This window comes from Filicampus tigris, chromosome 13 (genome assembly GCF_054856515.1).
Source record: "Filicampus tigris isolate MCC_2025a chromosome 13, RoL_Ftig_1.0, whole genome shotgun sequence".
In the NCBI taxonomy this organism is placed as follows: domain Eukaryota; kingdom Metazoa; phylum Chordata; class Actinopteri; order Syngnathiformes; family Syngnathidae; genus Filicampus; species Filicampus tigris.
Window position 1 is genome coordinate 23827518 of NC_141229.1, and position 18438 is coordinate 23845955.

General features: G+C 38.8%; 1 protein-coding gene across 4 annotated transcripts in view; it reads right to left on the reverse strand.

The window, feature by feature from the left end:
* dicer1 (dicer 1, ribonuclease type III) overlaps positions 1-18438 on the reverse strand; it is a 278919-nt gene that overhangs the window by 176064 nt on the left and 84417 nt on the right. For all 4 annotated transcript variants that reach the window (XM_086050634.1, XM_086050635.1, XM_086050636.1 and 1 more), the window contains 5 exons: positions 14041-14283; positions 2921-3075; positions 2698-2830; positions 2532-2607; positions 2315-2454 (listed from right to left, as the gene is read on the reverse strand). In XM_086050634.1, the coding sequence (XP_085906760.1) occupies positions 2315-2454; positions 2532-2607; positions 2698-2830; positions 2921-3075; positions 14041-14283 (747 nt within the window). The remainder of the gene's footprint in view (positions 1-2314; positions 2455-2531; positions 2608-2697; positions 2831-2920; positions 3076-14040; positions 14284-18438) is intronic.

The following is an 18438-nucleotide window of genomic DNA, read 5'->3' on the forward strand; positions in this document are numbered from 1 at the left end:
GTAAGCGGAATCTGACAATTGTCATAGAATATCATTGTTTTGCAGAAACTGTATTTAGCAATTTAAAAGAGATGTTGCTCACAAAGGCTGTCTATCCACAATTGGTCTGTGAAGCAAGTGCAGATTTCAAATATTTTTTGTAGAATTATCGTTAGTTTTTTTTTGTTTTTTTAAATAGAGATTTTTTTTTTTTTTTTTTTCCATATCGCCCACCCCTATTTGCAAGTTTATTTGACTTAATTTACTCATTTTCGATTTTTTAGTTTTTGTCATCGGACATTTTTTTTTTTTTTTTTTTTTTTTTTTTAACATCTCCCACTTGACTTAACACTCAACTCCAATCACCCAACCAGGCCCCAAACACCACTGTTGGGATTTAGAACTTAAATTATTCTCACATTGCTGTTCGGACCCACCCTGAATTGTCTTATCAAAAGAAGAGCCTCAGTACGCTGTGATTACATGCATCAGTGTTGAACATACCTGTACCAGCACCACACTTAACACCATTCAAACCTGGTGTGTACCTTTGCTTTGAATCAGACAACACGCCGTCTTGTGGCAACTTCATGTCCCACAGCCAAGAGATCAAACAAACGTGACAATTAATTACTGCATGATCACTTTGACTATTGATTTATGTACAAGTAGTTAATAAATTAATTGCCGTTCTCAAGCAGTTGATTGTCCGAAGGCCTAGCAGCCTTCTCAGCCTGTGTTAGGCCCCATCCGGCCTACTCAACTAAAGTGTGTTTACGTAAAATTAAGCACACTCTGGAAAGCTAGATTAAATTAAATACACTTTTAATTTAATACTACAACTTCCAAACCAAACTGGTGACATTTACTTCCAAAACCTCTAACATTATTGTGCATTTAAATTAAATTTGCTTATCAAATTATCAAGACAGTATTTCTTTGATAGGTTTGAGTATTGAATGCATACTTTGACATTTTCAGTTGCATTTGATTTAAGTTGTGCACAACAATTTGCCTAAGTTGCCTTGTTTTGCGTTTGTGTTCTCGTCTTCTTCCCTCAAAGTAGTGATACCTTTGGTGTTCTAATTTTAAATTAAATCATTTTCGGAATCTTTTGAGTGACCACAAAGCCAAATTTGCAAACAATTTTTGGGTGCGTGTTAAACAATGCTCCCTCTGTTCCACATTAAGTGAACGTCCGCCATTGTGCTATCTACACTTAACTATCTACACTCTTATGAGTGACCCCCAATTTTTGCTCCACTTATGATGAATCTGCAGACAGGAAAAACAAAATTACTGGACTGGCATTGCCCGGACAGCCACAACTGGAATCGGTAGCCAATTAATGTGGAAGCCAGTTGAACTTTAACACAAACTGGTCCATTTACATGCCCTATTCTTATCTTTTGGCCACTGAAACAACTGTTGGCCCGAATGTGAAGAATGAATCGGCACACAGCGCCGAGGCATTTCACAGAAAAACGCGATAAGAATGAAAAAGAGCATCAAACATGACAGTAAACAATGCAGTACAATGGGTGACTGGCGACTCGAGCTCTGATAGTGGCGTCATTCGCAGAAGATTACCGGAGATTGCAGAACATTTGCATTTTCGTTGTTAAGCACGTTGCTTATGAATATGGGTGGGTTGCGTTAAAAAAAGTAACTTAAAATATGTATGCTTAAAATAGTTTTAGCCGTCAAAAGATGGTTGGTCAAGTTTACTTCACACTAGTGCTTTAATGTCACAAAATAAAGTGGGAAAAGGTAAGCAACAAGACAACACACTATGGTGTGTGTTTTTTTTTTAATAGAATAACTGTAAATATATTGTGGTATATTGTTATTGTGATATTTAATTACCAATATTGTGATAAAATATTTTTTTGATATGGCCGAGCAATGCTGTGAAGGCACCATTAATGCTGAAGGGTACGTACAGGTTTTAGAGAAACATGTCCGTTTAAGCAACGTCTTTTTCATAGACGCCCTTGCTTATTTCAGGAAGACAATGCCAAACCACATTCTGCACGCGTTACAACAGCGTGGCTTCGTAGTAAAAGAGTATGGGTACTTGACTGGCCTGCCTGCAGTCCAGACCGTCCCAACTTCATACGAATTGTGTTTGTAGCACAAATCTAACATCACACTGTGGCCTCTGAAGTCTACACGACGAAGAATGCTGAGGTTTGGGTTCGCTTCCGAATTTCGTTCTATCCAACATTTTATTGATTGCATTTTGTATTGATATCGATCAAGTGATTATCTTGATATACTGTATATTGTTATTGAATTATTGCCAAGTCCTAGTTCATCCTAATAATTCCCTCACAGCTTTTGGGTAGCACTGTCGCCTCTTTGTCGAGCCAGGCCGGCCAGGAACACTGGTTTCCTCCTCATCATGAAGGTCCAGCTCTTCCTCATACTTGACGGTCTCCTTCCCGACTGGCATCAAATGATCATCCAGCTCACCTTGGAAAGATGGTAGCAAAACATAAAATAAGGGAATAAGTGTTAATAAGAAGCATAAATATGGTTTCCAACCGTACCTATTCGATGGAGTTTCTCACAACAAAGTAGTGCAACTGCTTTCTCTGCCAATCTGGCACAATTCATTTTTGGACCCTGTGAAGATAAAATGTGTGAAAAATGAATGTACTTGCTACAACACTGTTTCTTTATACTTGTTTAGGGATGTAGTAGTTTATTCAACACCTTAACAGGCACTCTTAGTGGGGAGTTGATGGGTAAATGAAGTGTTGACTGGAATCTTCCATCTTCCGTCTCCATAGTTTTACACTTGGGAGCCAAGTGAGTAAAGGGGTCACTGGGCAGCCGAGCACAATACCTGAGACATTTTAAAAAAAAATGCTTTATTTTTTTAAATGGCTTTTTGCATGGGTTCAATTTAGGAAACAATGCAACCACTGAAGCATACCTGTTAATGTGACCAATAGCCGTATTTATGGTGACCCGGGGACCTCCATCCTCAGATGGAAGCACATATGGAGGAAGAATGTTGTCGTCATCCAACACTTGCTCTCCTTCAAACCCACCAACCTCCACAGATTTGGAGCATTTGTTCCTCAAGATCTGCTTGGAAGAAAATAATCATTCTGGTGTACCCTTTTTATTTGTTTGATTATTTATTCATTCAATCATTTGTTTATTTTTTATTTATTTTTTTATTTAAGGATGTGCAGAAATTTTGATTTAAGGATATTGTTAAGGAAGACTTGCAGATAGCTGGAGTTAGAGCAGAAAATGCAGAGGAAAGAGTGTTGGGGCCAGAAGGAACATATGTTGTTTTGGACATAGGAAATAATGTGGACATTTTGATTTGATTATGAATGTTTTTTGGGTTTTTTTGTACAATTGTGCTGCATTATTATTGTTGTTGTTTTTGAGTTGTCTGTGCTGCATGGTTTACTATGGTTGGTGGTGTCCAATATTCTCACTTGTCACAGTACGCCTTCAATTACTTCTTGAGAGAAGTGGATACATGGAAAGGGGAAAAATGGTTACAGGACCACAAAGTATCTCATACGCTGCACAAACAGCAACAAGACAAGGCACAGGACCAGAATAGACCACTGGATTCCATATCCACCATATCGAGGACCTCATCAGTCTCCTCAGCGTGCAGGAGAGCAGAGGCTGAAAAAGCAGCTCTACAGGCTCGAGCTGCAGCAAGGTCTGAAACTTTCATGAACTATGGACTTTGCGTGTTGGTTTCATGTACTATTCCTTTAATGAACTCTGAAATTTGTGCGTTCACCCTAAGGAATATGGACTATACTCATGATTTCTGAATTTGATGTGCATATATTTGTGAGGAATCACTGTTTTGGGGTATGATTTTTTTTCCAGAAATTATTAATTATTGGCCCTTTAATTATTTGTTGGGTAATTGCTTCGCTATGGCCTTACCAATTAGGGGCCAGAATGTTGGGGCCAGAAGGAACATATGTTGTTTTGGACATAGGAAATAATGTGGGTTTTTTTTGTTGTACAATTGTGCTGCATTATTATTGTTGTTGTTTTTGAGTTGTCTTTGCTGTATGGTTTACTATGGTTGGTGGTGTCCAATATTCTCAGTAGTCACAGTACGCCTTCCTGAGCAGCATATTTGTATAGATCCTTCCCCTTATAGACCGGAAGTGGTAGTGTGGCCTGGGATGTTTAAATTAGATAATTATGGCACCTAAGGATGTGCGAGACAGGAAGCCAGGCGGAAAAAGTGTTTGACCACACACATCACAAGCTGACCGAACCATAGTAAACCGTGACAACAGATTTGAAGTTCCAGTGATATCTTTATTGTTTGGTTTGGCGAACGATGGGGAATGTTTTGAGTTTTTGTTAACGTTTTGGATCGCCATTTGTTCCACCGTGATCAGTGCGTCAACAATCCCGCTCAAGTGGCTTATTTTTGAATGGATAGAAGGCCACTACAGAGAGGAAGAGATGAAAGAGTATAATTCACTATATCAAGGGTAAAACCGAAAGGGAAAGAAGATTGTAGTCCCCCCTTTCTCGAGCCATAGCTTCACCACAGTGGAGGGCTTTGCATGGCCAAATGTTTCTAGGGGCTAAGTAGGGGAAGGCAAGTGAGGCAGTGCCCCTGACTGCTAGCGGATCTCTGTATGTGAAGAGTTAAAAAAAAGAAAAAGAAAAAAAAAAAACATCAAATGATTATAGTAAATTGTGTTTCATTTCACTTACATGGTCTGCGCAAAATAACCAAAAATTTATTTCCTGTTCAAATGCTTGGCCAGGAAGTGAAGACAGACATTGAACATTGAACGTCCAACGACCATGCACATAATTGCCGACTAAGGCAGTTGGCGCGAGCACTCAAGAGATGTTACTGTTTGTCTTTCTGGCGCCGATAAACGTGTTCTATCGCACAAGTATTGCACATGCTGACATTCAACAATCTGTCAAATATATTTAATATATGTGTGTGTCTGTCAAATATATTTAATATATGTGTGCGACATAGTTAGTCCGTCTTATGGCCAAGACAGTGACAGCCCAGAAATAACCATGCCAAAGTATTAATCTCTACTTTGATAAAAAGAACTCTCAATTTATTTCATTGTAGCCACTTCATACTCAAAAACTGATTTAACAAGGTTTTTCATCAATTACCCTCCAAACAATCCCAAATTTTACATGGTGCCCCTAGAGCAGGGGTGGGCAAACTATTGGACTTGCGGGCCATATTGGGATGTAAAATTTGACAGAGGGGGCCGGCCAGGAACATTTGCATCGAGTGTTTGGGCCAGATAACACACGCAAATAAACGAACAAGCCGATTGACTACCAGCGTGCACTGATGGCTGCCCCTTTCAAACATGCAAAAGAGCTCATGCAGGTAATACGTTTGTGTCAATGAATATTGTCGCTGTTCTGTGAAAAACACCAATCTCCATTTTTTTTTTCATTTTCTTATTTTTACATTAATGGTGTTCCCGCCTGACAGACATTGCATTAATGTGAAAATTAAAAAAGTTTCCAAAATTGGAGATAAGTGTTTTTCACAGGACAGCGACAATATGCAAGATGCGGCGCTTCCACACCTGTTCATACAAGTACTCTCCTTCTGTTGTCCTCTTTAGCGACTCCATGCTCAAAAGCTCCTCAATTATCTCAAAACTTTCCTATTTGTGGTAATAGATATTCATTTATTGAACAATAACATCTTCAAAAAAGTCAATTAAACTATTATTTTTCACTATATAAAATGTGACTAAGATAAAAAATATAAATAATTTAAACCAAATGAGCCAGAGGATGGAGTAAAAATAAGTGTAACACATTACTATTATAAGAATGAATAATGCAAACAATAAATCTCTTACAGATTGCAAAGTTCTTTGCAATGAACAACACAAGGAACAAACTTAACTTTAACAGTAAGGAACAAAGAAAAATGTTTTATTGTTTTAAATCTCCATTCCTTGTGAAGTGTTTTTCAAAAACGCAAGGCCTGCCGCACACCGCACAATGAGTAAAAACCCAGCTAGAAAGAAATATATATATTTTTCAAAGGAAAGGAAATTACTGGAGGACGTGAATGAGAACAAAAAGAATAATTGGGATCAAATTCATGATTTGAATCTGCCCGACAAGTCATGGTCGCTACATTTTGGCCACAAGCTTTCACCATTTTGACCCATTTGAAACGCATAAATGTGGTCATGGCTAAGAATTGTTTGCAAACCCAACGTATATATATTGTAACTATGGCAACGCCGCGCACCTTCGGACCTAGTGTTCGCACACGGACGGCGGCGGACGACGCCAGCGGCGGACCGAAAAACTCTTCCTCTTCACGCTCAACCAAAGCCAGGAAGTACGAGGCTTCACTATCGCTACAATCCACTTCATAAAGTGGATTCATTTGGCGTGGTGGTGGGCAGATCTCACTAGCTTCCAGGCCCGCAAATGTATATTTAGCGTATGTGATGGCTTGTGTTTTGCGTGACCGAATAACGTCATCGCGAGACAAGACCCTTTTCCCCACTTCTGTCGTGCAGAAATAAAGTGGATGTGGCTTGCCACAAAGGTCCACCAAGTGTCAGTGCGCCATCTACTGTAGAAACGCAGGCACTGCAGGGACAAGATGAAATCATTGAATGATTCTAATTTTTTGTTTTTTTTGTTGGACAAGTTCGGATTAAAAAGCCCCGTGGGCCGTACTTTGCCCATGCCTGCCCTAGAAGCAAGCAGGTTTTTCTCCCAGTCGCTATTACATACCTTACACTCTTACGAGTGAGGCCAATTCTCGCTACACAGCAAGCTGTCAGAATTGATGGAAGTATGCTGGTTGTATTGATTCGGCTGACCCCTCTTCCCCTTTTTAACTACATTTTCCTGCAGCAGCTTCCAACGCCAGTGCGCACCCCACTAGCTACCAAGAACTACCGTGCGCTTGCCGCGGAGGCAAACAGTATTTTTCTTGCAACCGGCAACAGTTTGTCCATGCAATGCTCTCCAAACAGGTGTTAGATTAGGTCTCTTTGGCGCATATGATTAGATAGGTGACTTGACCTTGGCCATTGTGTCGCCTTGGCACACTTATTAGTTGATTTCAGTTAGGCCCATTCAGGCCTAAAGCGCCTGGCTCGACAGCTCCCCAAAACCTTAGGTCGTCTTTGGAATTACCCCTGAAAACCTGTTTTCTCAGAAATTCAACACCTACAAAATACCGTATTTTCCGGACAATAAGTCGCATTTTTCCCATAGTTTGGCCGGGGGTGCGACTTATACTCTGGAGCGATTTATGTGTGAAATTATTAACACATTATATTATATCTCTTTCCTTTTCAACGTCAGCAAACAATACACCAAATAACCACAGGAGGGCATGCGTTCTAAAGCTGCATATAAACCTGCATTACATATTGACTTTACAACGGGCAGAATAACATGTATAGTGTATATCATTTCACATCTTATTGTAACCCATATAAAGAAACAAAGATAAATCCTAAAAGTTGTTAAAATGCATGAAAAATTCAAAAGGTTAAAATCTAATATTTGGATGAATAAGTAATTAAAATATAAAGACAAAGATAAAGGTAAAGATAAAGACAATTTGACTGTCTATCAATATCTATACAAAATAGTGAACTGTTGCTTTAAGACACTGGCTGGGGTCTTGCATCAGCCACACGTACGGAACTGAGATTGGGGAAAAGAACAAAGACATAATTACGACCGAATACATAAATACTTTTGGAGACTTGGAAACATTCTACACGGTCGGGGATAAATAAAAGACTTATTAAATCGATCTACAACCGTTTTGGTCAGTTTAAAGTTATCTTACTGTAACTTTCTTGTATGCTACATGTGTGAATGTTAGCTAAATGTTACCATCGTAGCTTGGTGGAAATGATGTGCACTAAGAGCACGATTAATTTCCTCCAATAATGCGACTTATACTCTAGTGTGACTTATGTTTTTTTCTTCTTATGCATTTTATGGCTGGTGCGACTTGTACTCCGGAGCGACTTATAGTCCGGAAAGTGTGGTAATTAATATCTCAGCCCCTGTAGCAAACATTTCAAAAGAATTTGAGAGCTTAGACGTTGCCTTCACACAGGCCCGAGTTTATTCATCTTTACTGTTTCAATCGAAGAGGTAAAAATTAAGTGTCTAAGTGTGTAAGAGAAGCACTATATATATATATATATATATATATATATATATATATATATATATATATATATATATATATATTATTATTATTTTTTTTTTTTACCATGTTTATTTATCGACTTTTTCCAATTATAACATACACAGTGACAATCAATTACAATCAACTGCTATCAACAGTCAATTACAATCAACTGCTATCGAGTTTACCATGTCACCCGACTCACAAAAAACAAAACAAAACACACAAAAAAAACAAGAATACAAATATATAAAGAAAAGAAGTGTACAAAATATCAAACTATACATATCTGTATATATTGTACTTATGTATATTTCCCCATTAAATATAATTGACAATCATTTCAATTCTGTATATACAAAGAACAAACAGATACCTAAAGAGAAAAAAAATGAAGTACTTGTATTTACTTAAGTCCACTAATCCATCAAATGATGAAAATAGAAAAATATGTAGGTGTCTACTATATTTTCAGATGTTCTAAAATTGCTTTCCATACATTGTAAAACTTTTGGGCATTGCCTGATATTTCATATCTTAATTTGTCTAGATGTGACACTCCTATAAATTCCCTAAACCAGGTTTCAAACTGAGGTGGAACATCTGATTTCCATAATTTTATAATAGACCTTTTAGCTATCACCATGCCATAGGCAACCACAGAAGTCACATCATGACCCAATTTTTGCAATACATCTGAAAAAAAAAAAGAGCTATCATAGGATCAGGGTCAATAGTTGTCTTGAGTTCATGGGAGTACCATTTAAATTTCGAAAACCAAAAACCTTGAACCCTTGGGCAAAACCATCCAACCACCTTGGGTACTATCCATTATCTTACATATTTCACATAGAGGTGATGTTTGTTGGAACATTTTATTTAACCTCACTTTTGAATAGTGCAACCTGAAAACAATGTTATACTGAATTACGTGAAGTCTAGAGTTGACAGAACATTGATGAATGTCTCCTCTCCATATATCATCTCTGACTATCATAAGATCCTCTTACCATTTTTGTTTAATCAATAATGTAGAACAATTACAATTACTAAAAACGACCTTTACCAATGACGAAATTAAGCTTTCAGATTCTGGGGGCCCTAATAAAACTTTAAATAAATCATTTTCCAGAGGGAGGGACGAAGTTAAATGAAGGAATGTTGTGTCTAACATAATTCCTTAACTGTAAAAATCTAAAAAAAAAAAAAAAAAAAGACTTCTAGTCAAATTATATTTTATTTGTAATTGTTCAAATGAACAAAATGTTTTATTAATATACAAATTTTGCAGCTATTATATACCCATCTGACTCCATTCCCTAAAAACAGCATCCGTAAATGAAGGAGGGAAGGCCACAAAGGAGCATGTACGGCTGTGTTGGAGAGGTCACAAAATTTGCGGATCTTAACCAGATTTACTGAGAATAAATTTTAATAAAATGCTCTCCTCTCTGAGAAGACAAGGGCCTAGGCGATGAAAAAAGAATTGCACGGAGAGAAGTTTTGGAGACTAAACTATGTTCTATTATCAACCATGAGGTAAAATTATCCAAAGGAATCAAGTCTTGATTCATTTGCCAATACATGTACATCCAACCAGCCTCACAACCGCAGACTGCGTGTAACCACACCAGCACAGGACCTCCACACCCAGCATGTTCAGATCGTCTGAGACCAGCCACTCGGACAGCTGCTGAAACAATCGGTTTGCAGAATCAAATAATTTCTGCACAAACTGTCAGAAACCGTCTCAGGGAAGCTCATCTGCATGCTCGTTGTCCTCATCAGGATGTTGACCTGACTACAGTTTGTCATCGTAACCGTCTTGAGTGGGCAAATGCTCACATTTGATGGCGTCTGGCAGGTTGGAGAGGTGTACTCTTCACGGATGAATCCCGGTTTAGACTGTTCAGGGCAGACAGCAGATAGTGTGTGTGGCATTGTGTGGGTGAGCCCTTTTCTGATGTCAATTTTGTGGATCGAGTGGCCCATGGTGGTGATGGGGTTATGGCATGGGCAGCCGTCTGTTATGGACGAAGAACACAGGTGCATATCATTGATGGCATTTTGAATGCACAGTGATACAGTGACGAGATCCTGAGGCCCATTGTTGTGCCATACATCCAAGAACATCATATGTTGCAGCAGGATAATGAATGGCCCCATGTTGCAAGAATCTGTAGACTATTCTTGGAAGCTGAAAACATCCCAGTTCTTGCATGGCGCGGAGCGGCGGATACGACAGCGTGTACCAGTTCCTGCCAATATCCATCAACTTCGCACAGCTATTGAAGAGGAGTGGACAAACATTCCACAATCGACAACCTGATCAATTGTATTTATGCGAAGAAACTGACTGGTTTTCTGAATCCCCAGAACCCCCCCTAATAAAATTAATTGCACCTTTGGCCTTGTATTGTGGGCAGTCTCAGGCAAACATGTGAGGTGGGATGGACTATGTCTTCAAATGAGAAGTGCTCTCTATCACCCATTTTGACTGGTTTGTGAACCAAATCTTAGAAAAAATTGATATTGTGTTTGTGGAAAAAGTTTAGACCATTGAGCTCATCTCGTAAAAAATTGGAGCAAAAACAAAAGTGTTGCGTTTATATTTTTGTTGAGTGTATGTTGGCTGGATCTTTTAGTTGACAGTTCGTCGATCACTACTTTAATGGTGTGATATGTCATTCATGATATCGCTTGTGTGCGGATAGACTCGTCTTTCTGTGCGTCAACAAAGCTTTTCGAGCTAAAACCTAGCTTGCTAACTACTAACAAAGAGACTTGTTTGCGACACATCGCTCAATAGACATCGACAAGACTGAGTGTAAAGTGTTGTGCTTGAGTGAAAATGTTTGCAAGACTGACGAAAAATGTTCTCTGATGTTCCATCAACATATAAAATGTGTATACCTTCTTAACAGATTGTTGAACGGCAATGCAAACTAAAATTTTAATGGGTATGCAAAACCGCATCAAACTTACAGTCAAAGACTCGCTGCACATGAAAAAGAAAGCAGTCCCTGATATAGTGATCAAAGCATATCCTTGTATGTTGTGATGGTGTTAAGTGGTCACGTTGAAGATTTGACAGCCACTGTGCTCGTCTTTTACACAACTTTGTTCGTTCCCCCTGATTTAGAATTACTTCCAGTATCACAAAATAAAATCTCTAGTTGACAGATTAGAGCAACCGTAAACAGCACAGGTGTTCACCATTGTTATGAACACATAATGGACTTAGCGACCATTTTGTCTCTGTTATCTCACTCACTCGACCACCTGCCCTCAGACTGCACATGGCATACAAATGTGACGTCACAGGGTGGGGGCCTATAAGAATCACTGAATATAATATTTTAGATGTCCAAATGTTGCACCTTGCTTTATTACAGATGCACATTCGGGTGAATATCAATCCGTCCCATGTCTCAGACTTACCAGCAAGAAGAGCTATGGAAATAGGCTGTTTATTCAACCCAAGTTTAATGTTACTACTGATACTTCACAAGTGATGATTTAAGTATGGATGATTTTACATCCTAGTGAGTATGCAGTTCTTTAGAATTACAAGTAAAATTGCTCGTATATTTTGTTTTTACAAACGGTGTGGTATAGGTACGTTATCAGCATCGGCCAATATTGCACAGCCGGGTATCGAAATCAGTACCGGGTGAAAAAAATGGTATCAAACAACACTTTATATATATATATTTTTTTTTAACATCGATGCATATTTTAAGCAGTTTAAGTCGATTCTAAATTGATTTTTGACGAATCATTGCATACCTATATATAGATGTAAAAAGCATGAAATAATATCTGTACTTCTGAACCTTTGTCTTATCTTTTGATCTGAAACATAAATGTCCACAGTATACAACAAAAATAAATGAATTGTCCTTGCCATTCCAATAATTTTGGAGGGGACTGTACACACACTTAAGCCAGGTTTACACAGACTTTTTTGTCATTCGGATTGAAATCATTCCGGATAAAGACCACTGGTCACTTGTTTACATGTAACCTGATCTATTACAATCAGCTGTTTACTTGCTCCATCCTGTTAATCAGATCAGCCCTGTTACAGCCATGTGACACGCAGATCGATGTAAGCATCACGTGATCCAAAGGCGTAACCAGACCGAATTTGGGGGTGCCTTCAGCACTCCCAAATTCAACCCAAGCACACCCAAAAATTATAGCATTTTTGAAACTCTCTTTTCCTTAATAAAGGACAGGATATGCTTATATATGATGAAAAATGCTGGATAAAAAATAAAACAAAACAAAAATGTGAACAACGCAGCATCAGAAATACTAGCATAATTGTTGCGTGTGTGTAAGCTATGTGTGTGGTTTAGGGTTGCCAACTGTCCCATATTAGCCAGGACGTCACATATTTTGGGGTAATTTGGTTTGACCCATACGGGACCTTAAATGTCCCGTATATTGACTATCAACTCTTGCAAATACAAAAAACTGCAATCTACCGATCATGTAATATAATATGCTTTTAGTAAAGCTTTGGATGGCGATCGATTGTCAATAACGACGGACACAGATGGGTTGGCAGTGTCTTTTACTTGTCTACTTGCTCGAACATACATTGTTGGTTCTTAAACAGTGATAGCACATTACAGCGCTCCTAATGGAGACTCTCGGTACTACACATGACAGATCCTAGATCAGATAAAGCGTCAATCTCAGAACAAGCGGCAATCACTCCATCTGTCATGTAAGGACTTCTCTCTGGCAGCGCAAAATGACAGAAGACTGCTTGAGTCAGTCAAAAGCAGCCAGAAATATCCATGCAAAAAATAAATTTGGTGAATCACACTCCTCTTTTAAATTTCAGATTTCTTACACCCGTTTTTTGATGAAAAGAGCCAAATTGTGGTTTCATATGAGGTGAGTCGCTGGCCTGTGAAAAACACTGTCCATTTTTTTCATTTTTTCTTATTTTTACGTGAATGTGATTTCAGAATTAACGTGAAAATATCTAATGAATGATCCTAAATCACTTAAAGTGAAATGAAAAAAAAAAATGTTTGAACCAGTCAGACACTCTGGGTGCTCAGCACCCTCAAAGCTCTGAACCTAAAATCGCCCCTGACGTGATCTATCAAGATGGCATTCATTCATCTATTTAGCACAATATTTGCTATCATTTAACACTTTTATCAAAGCAGCATCTTGATAAAACAAGTTACCAGTACTTTAACTTTAAAACAAGTTCAAGTCGCAGTCGAGCTCTGGTAGGATGCTGCCATTTTAAAGTGCGTATACAATGAGGTCACAAGGCATTTACGTCAAGACAGAGCATACGCAGACCAGACGTAGCCTGGCTACTCCGATTGAACTGTTTACACGACGCTCGTTCGGATTGGCAAAAGTAACATACCACCCCTGTGAATCCAAATGAAATGCCATTCGGATTCGTCATTTTTATCCCGAATGAGGTGATTATTTGAACCATTTTCATTCCGATTGGTCATTTGAATTGTTTCTAATCAGAATGCATGGCTCCATGTAAACCCGGCTTTAGACGCACACATTTATCTTCAGTTCGTATGTGTGTGTATATATGTATGTGTGTGTGTATATATGTATGTGTGTGTGTATATATGTATGTGTGTGTGTGTATATATATATATATATATATATATATATATATATATATATATATATATATATATATATATATATAAAGAAAGAGAGAGACAGAGTGACAGAGACAGAGTGACAGAGACAGAGCGACAGAGACAGAGAGACAGAGGCAGAGAGAAAGAGAGAGAGAGACATACAGAGAGAGACATACTGAGAGATACAGACAGACAAAGAGAGAGAGAGAGAAAATACCTGACCTTTTCTATGGCCTTGTAGGTACCAAGATCATTTTCAAAGCATTTGGTCTTGTCACGATCAGCCAGCATAATGTAGTTGGAGACAGGAGCTCGAGCTCTGCCTTTGGACTGGACATAGGACCTGTATTCTGTTGGCAAGTCAAACCGCACCACCAAGTTACACTTTGGAATGTCCACTCCTTCCTCCACAATACTTGTGGCAATCAGCAGATTGGTTTCATGAGCTCGGAATTTGCGGAGAACCTAGGAGAGAGAGATGGAAGTCAGTTAATACAGCTGATAAATACTGTTGGACAACGTCATAGCGGACAATCCATTTTTTAACAATATGTTCAAAACAAGAAACCAATAGGTGACTGCTTGGGCTAAAATATCTTTATGGCTCAAAAAAAAAAAAAATTGGAATAATCATATATTGTAATCCTACATTTAATTTGATATTTCAGCAATTTAAAATTATGCCAAATTTTGAGAAAAATATGTTTCACGTTTTGGTACACCTAGCTCTTTCAAAGATCCATAGCAACCAGAACCACAGGAAACAGATATTGACCCCAAAGTTTTAGGAACTGTTGAAAGACCACTGGAAAGTAAGTTCCAACAGCAGGTGAAGACATCATCTGAGATTTTATTCTTTTAAAAGATGATGAAGTTTGACTTTTCAGCAGATGAAATGGGCCAAAAATGGTTATTCAGTCTCAACTAAAAACAAACAACAACTTTGAACTTTCATTCATCTTAAAATGAATCTCATGAGGCATCATCAGCCAAAGTTCGATTATCTTATTGTTCCTGCCTGTGGCCTTTTTGAAGAGGTCAAATTATTGTAATGAAAAAAAAATAATTTCAACTCTTAACTCAACTCAACTTTATTTATAGAGCACTTTAAAACGCCATTGCTGTATACAAAGTGTAAACAACGACAGATAAAATCAACAAACCAATAACAAAAGCAAACATGCACTAAAACATTAAAACAATGCCGAGCCAAAAGCCATAAAATAAAAATGTTGAGTTTGGCAAAATGGACAGAGAGTGGGCTTGCCCAACATTTAACGGAAGGTCATTCTAAAGGGAGAGACAAGCAACGGAAAAGGCTCGACCCCTTTGAACCTCTGTTTAGCCTTCAGTATCTCCAATAGCATCTAATTTGCTGACCTGGTGAGTAGGAGTGGAGGAGCTCTAAGACGTACGTTGGGCAGAGACAATTTTAAGATTTGAAAACAAATAAAATAATCTTAAAATGAACTCTAAAATGTACTGGGAGACAGTGAAGGGCGGTCAGAATTGGAGTTATATGCTCCCTCAACGACAAAAAGTTAGGAGGCGCTCAGCAGCATTTTGGACCAACTGGAGACGCTTGAGGGAGGACTGACTCCAAAATGAAGTGCATTACAGTAGGGATGCTCCGATCAATCGGGCACCGATCATGATCGGTCGATATTCATTAAAAATTATGTGATTGGAATATTTATTCATTAAAAATTATGTGATCGGAATATTTGCTCAAAGCCTTTTATTGCCGATCAAAAAAAATCTGATCACCCGCAGCTCAGGCTTCGCAGTATACAGCCATGAGCCACACACCCCTCCCTTCACGCTGCGGAGGCGCGCGGCACGGACAAACAGAGACTAACAAACATGTCTGCTGTGTGGAGTTTGCGTTTTGTAATATATGCCATAAAAAGGTACCTTGCGGTGGGAGCAAGGCCAAAAATTTCAAAACAACCAACTTAATCCGCCATTTGAAGAACAAGCAATTGGAAGACTATGGTGAGTTTACGAGGCTCACTGTATTGATTAAAAGCGGACGCAGCAGCAGACCAACTCAAACACATATCAGCGCGACAGCCAAAACGCAGCGCAAATAACCAGGAAAATAATGGAATTTATCGGACTTGATGATCAACTATTCTCAGTGGTGGAAGACACCGGATTCCGCCGTCTGCTCACCCTCGCTACGTGCTACCGGGATGCAAATACAGTACTTCACAGACGTAGCTCTGCTTGAGCTCCACCTAAGAGTGTACTGTCACATCGAAAGTCTCCTAAAGGAAGGCCTATTGTCCTGTTTAAGTTTTACAAATGTTACATGGAGCTCGGATGTCAGTCCTGTGTCAATGTTGTGTCTGACAAGGGAGTTTTCCGCTCGTGTACTGCTTTTAATGACAATGTTCGAAACAAGGCATATTCCAAAAGACAAAATACATGTGGTATTGAGAGATAATGGCCGGAACATGGTGAACGCTATGATCGATAAATAGGCTTCCGAGTTTGGCTTGGATTGCCGTTTCTAGGTGCTGTTGAGAAAGGAGAGGCTTTACCTTAGCCAGCTGTCCAAGATGAAAAGAGCTGGATTTAACAACAGCACAAATTTGCCAGTCCAATTTAAAAGCACTATCTAATTTTAAACTCAAGTTTGAGACTGTTTTCTTTAAATAAGATGCCAGAGGGCACAGGTCAACCTGGTGGGTATTACAATGGCCACTGAGACATTACACCGTAACTTGTGTTTTCTTTTCATTGAAATTGAAGATATTCAGTGCCATCCAGGCCCTGATTTCCTCCAGACAGGACAAAAGTGGCCTTAAAGTGGAAATCAACCCAAACGTTTTCTTTACAATAACATGTCCTATGCATCCCTACTAGTCTAAACACTGCATTCTGATTGATATTGTGTTTGTGGAATATGAGTTTAGTAATAAAATGCACCCGTTAACTACATTCCCTCTCCTTCTCTCAGCCAGGGCAGTGCAGGAAGGCTCATTCAGCCACAGCTGCAGGCAATCAGTTGGCTTCATAAGATGGCTTTAAACCCTCCACCTTTACCAGATGATTTTGCCTACCTGCTCCCTCTGCACGTATGTCTGCTCTCCAGTTGTTCTCCAGCGTCTTTTTTCCACTTGAGACTTGTTTTTTTCCCCTCGTCGTGATTTTGTGTTTTTGCCTTTTTTGAAAGAATTGTTTTTCCCCTCGTGGTGATTTAACGATGTGCTCAAATAAACATTTGTTGACAATTCTGCCCCTGGGTAGATGCCCCTCGATCCAAACTTAATATCTTCCTTTCAGTTTTGTCTCTAGAAAGTGAAACGCATACTCAGTCTGATTCAGGTCAGGTGATTAACATGGTCAATGCAGAATATTCCACTTTTTTGCATTTAAAAACTCTTTGGTTGCTTTCACAATATGCTTTGGGTCATTGTCAGATGCCTTGTGAAGCGCTGTCCAATGAGTTTTGATGCATTTGGCTGAATATGAGCAGATAATATTGCCCGAAACACTGCTTCGTCAGCAGTCACATCAACTAGAGCTGTGACCAACTATGAAGGCCCTTTGCAGCCCGGACCACTTTAGCCTTGTTTCCACAGACGATATCTACGCTATTCTACTTGACAGTCAAGTCTACACCGACAAATCTACAGAGCTCTATTCTACCTCACCTTTTTTGGTACGTACTCCTTTGTCGGTCTAAAAAAAAGTTGCCCAGTTCTAAAATGTGACGTAAATATTTTTTAGGCCAATGATTGGTCTCAAGGATAATGTTTTTATTTCTTATTTTTCATTGGAATTTCAGGCTTATTTTTCCATTAATTCGCGGGCAACAAACAATACTTCGCTTCTGTGGGAAACTTACAAAGCTAATGCAAGGGGCTTGGTACTTTCATACTCCGCTACTAAAAGATGCCAGAATATGGAGAATCAAAAATCTTTGGAAGATAAACTGTCTGCTAAGGAAAAGGCATATATAGAATCCCCTATTTCAGTCCTATGGAAGGAAATATCTGTGTTAAGATAGGCTTTAGATTGTCTTCTCACGAAGGAGGCAAAGAGAAAAATTACATTTACGAATCAGAGGTTTTATGAACATTTTTCTTTGGCCATTTTAAATGTATTTTAACAGTTTAAAATAGATATACATCTTGAACATGTGCTTTTCTAATGTATATACCGTATTTTACGGACTATAAGCCGACTTTTTTCCTAGGTTTTGAACTATGCGGCTTATAGAACGGTGTGGCTATTCTGTGGATTTTTTTTTACCATTAGGCATCACGGGTTTTCAAAAAGTATTCATCAAAAATTCAAAATTAAAAATACATCCATATTGCAGAAAGATGCATTGTTTCAAAGAGATGACTCGGAGGCTTTGTACATACCCGCGGGCACTCATGAAAGGCGCGTGATCGACCAACGAGAGCACAAGTGGATTTATCCCGTGAGCTGGTTGGCTGCGCATCATCAGAGCCTCTAGCTAGTCTCGTCCACATTGACAAATGAACAGCACTTTTGAACAATGTTCTCTTCAGAAACTAATAACGTTATTCAAATGTGCCGTTCATTTAGTCAGAATCAAGCCGGATAAGAGGATAGTACAGTAAAAGCTGTGTTGATGTTGTG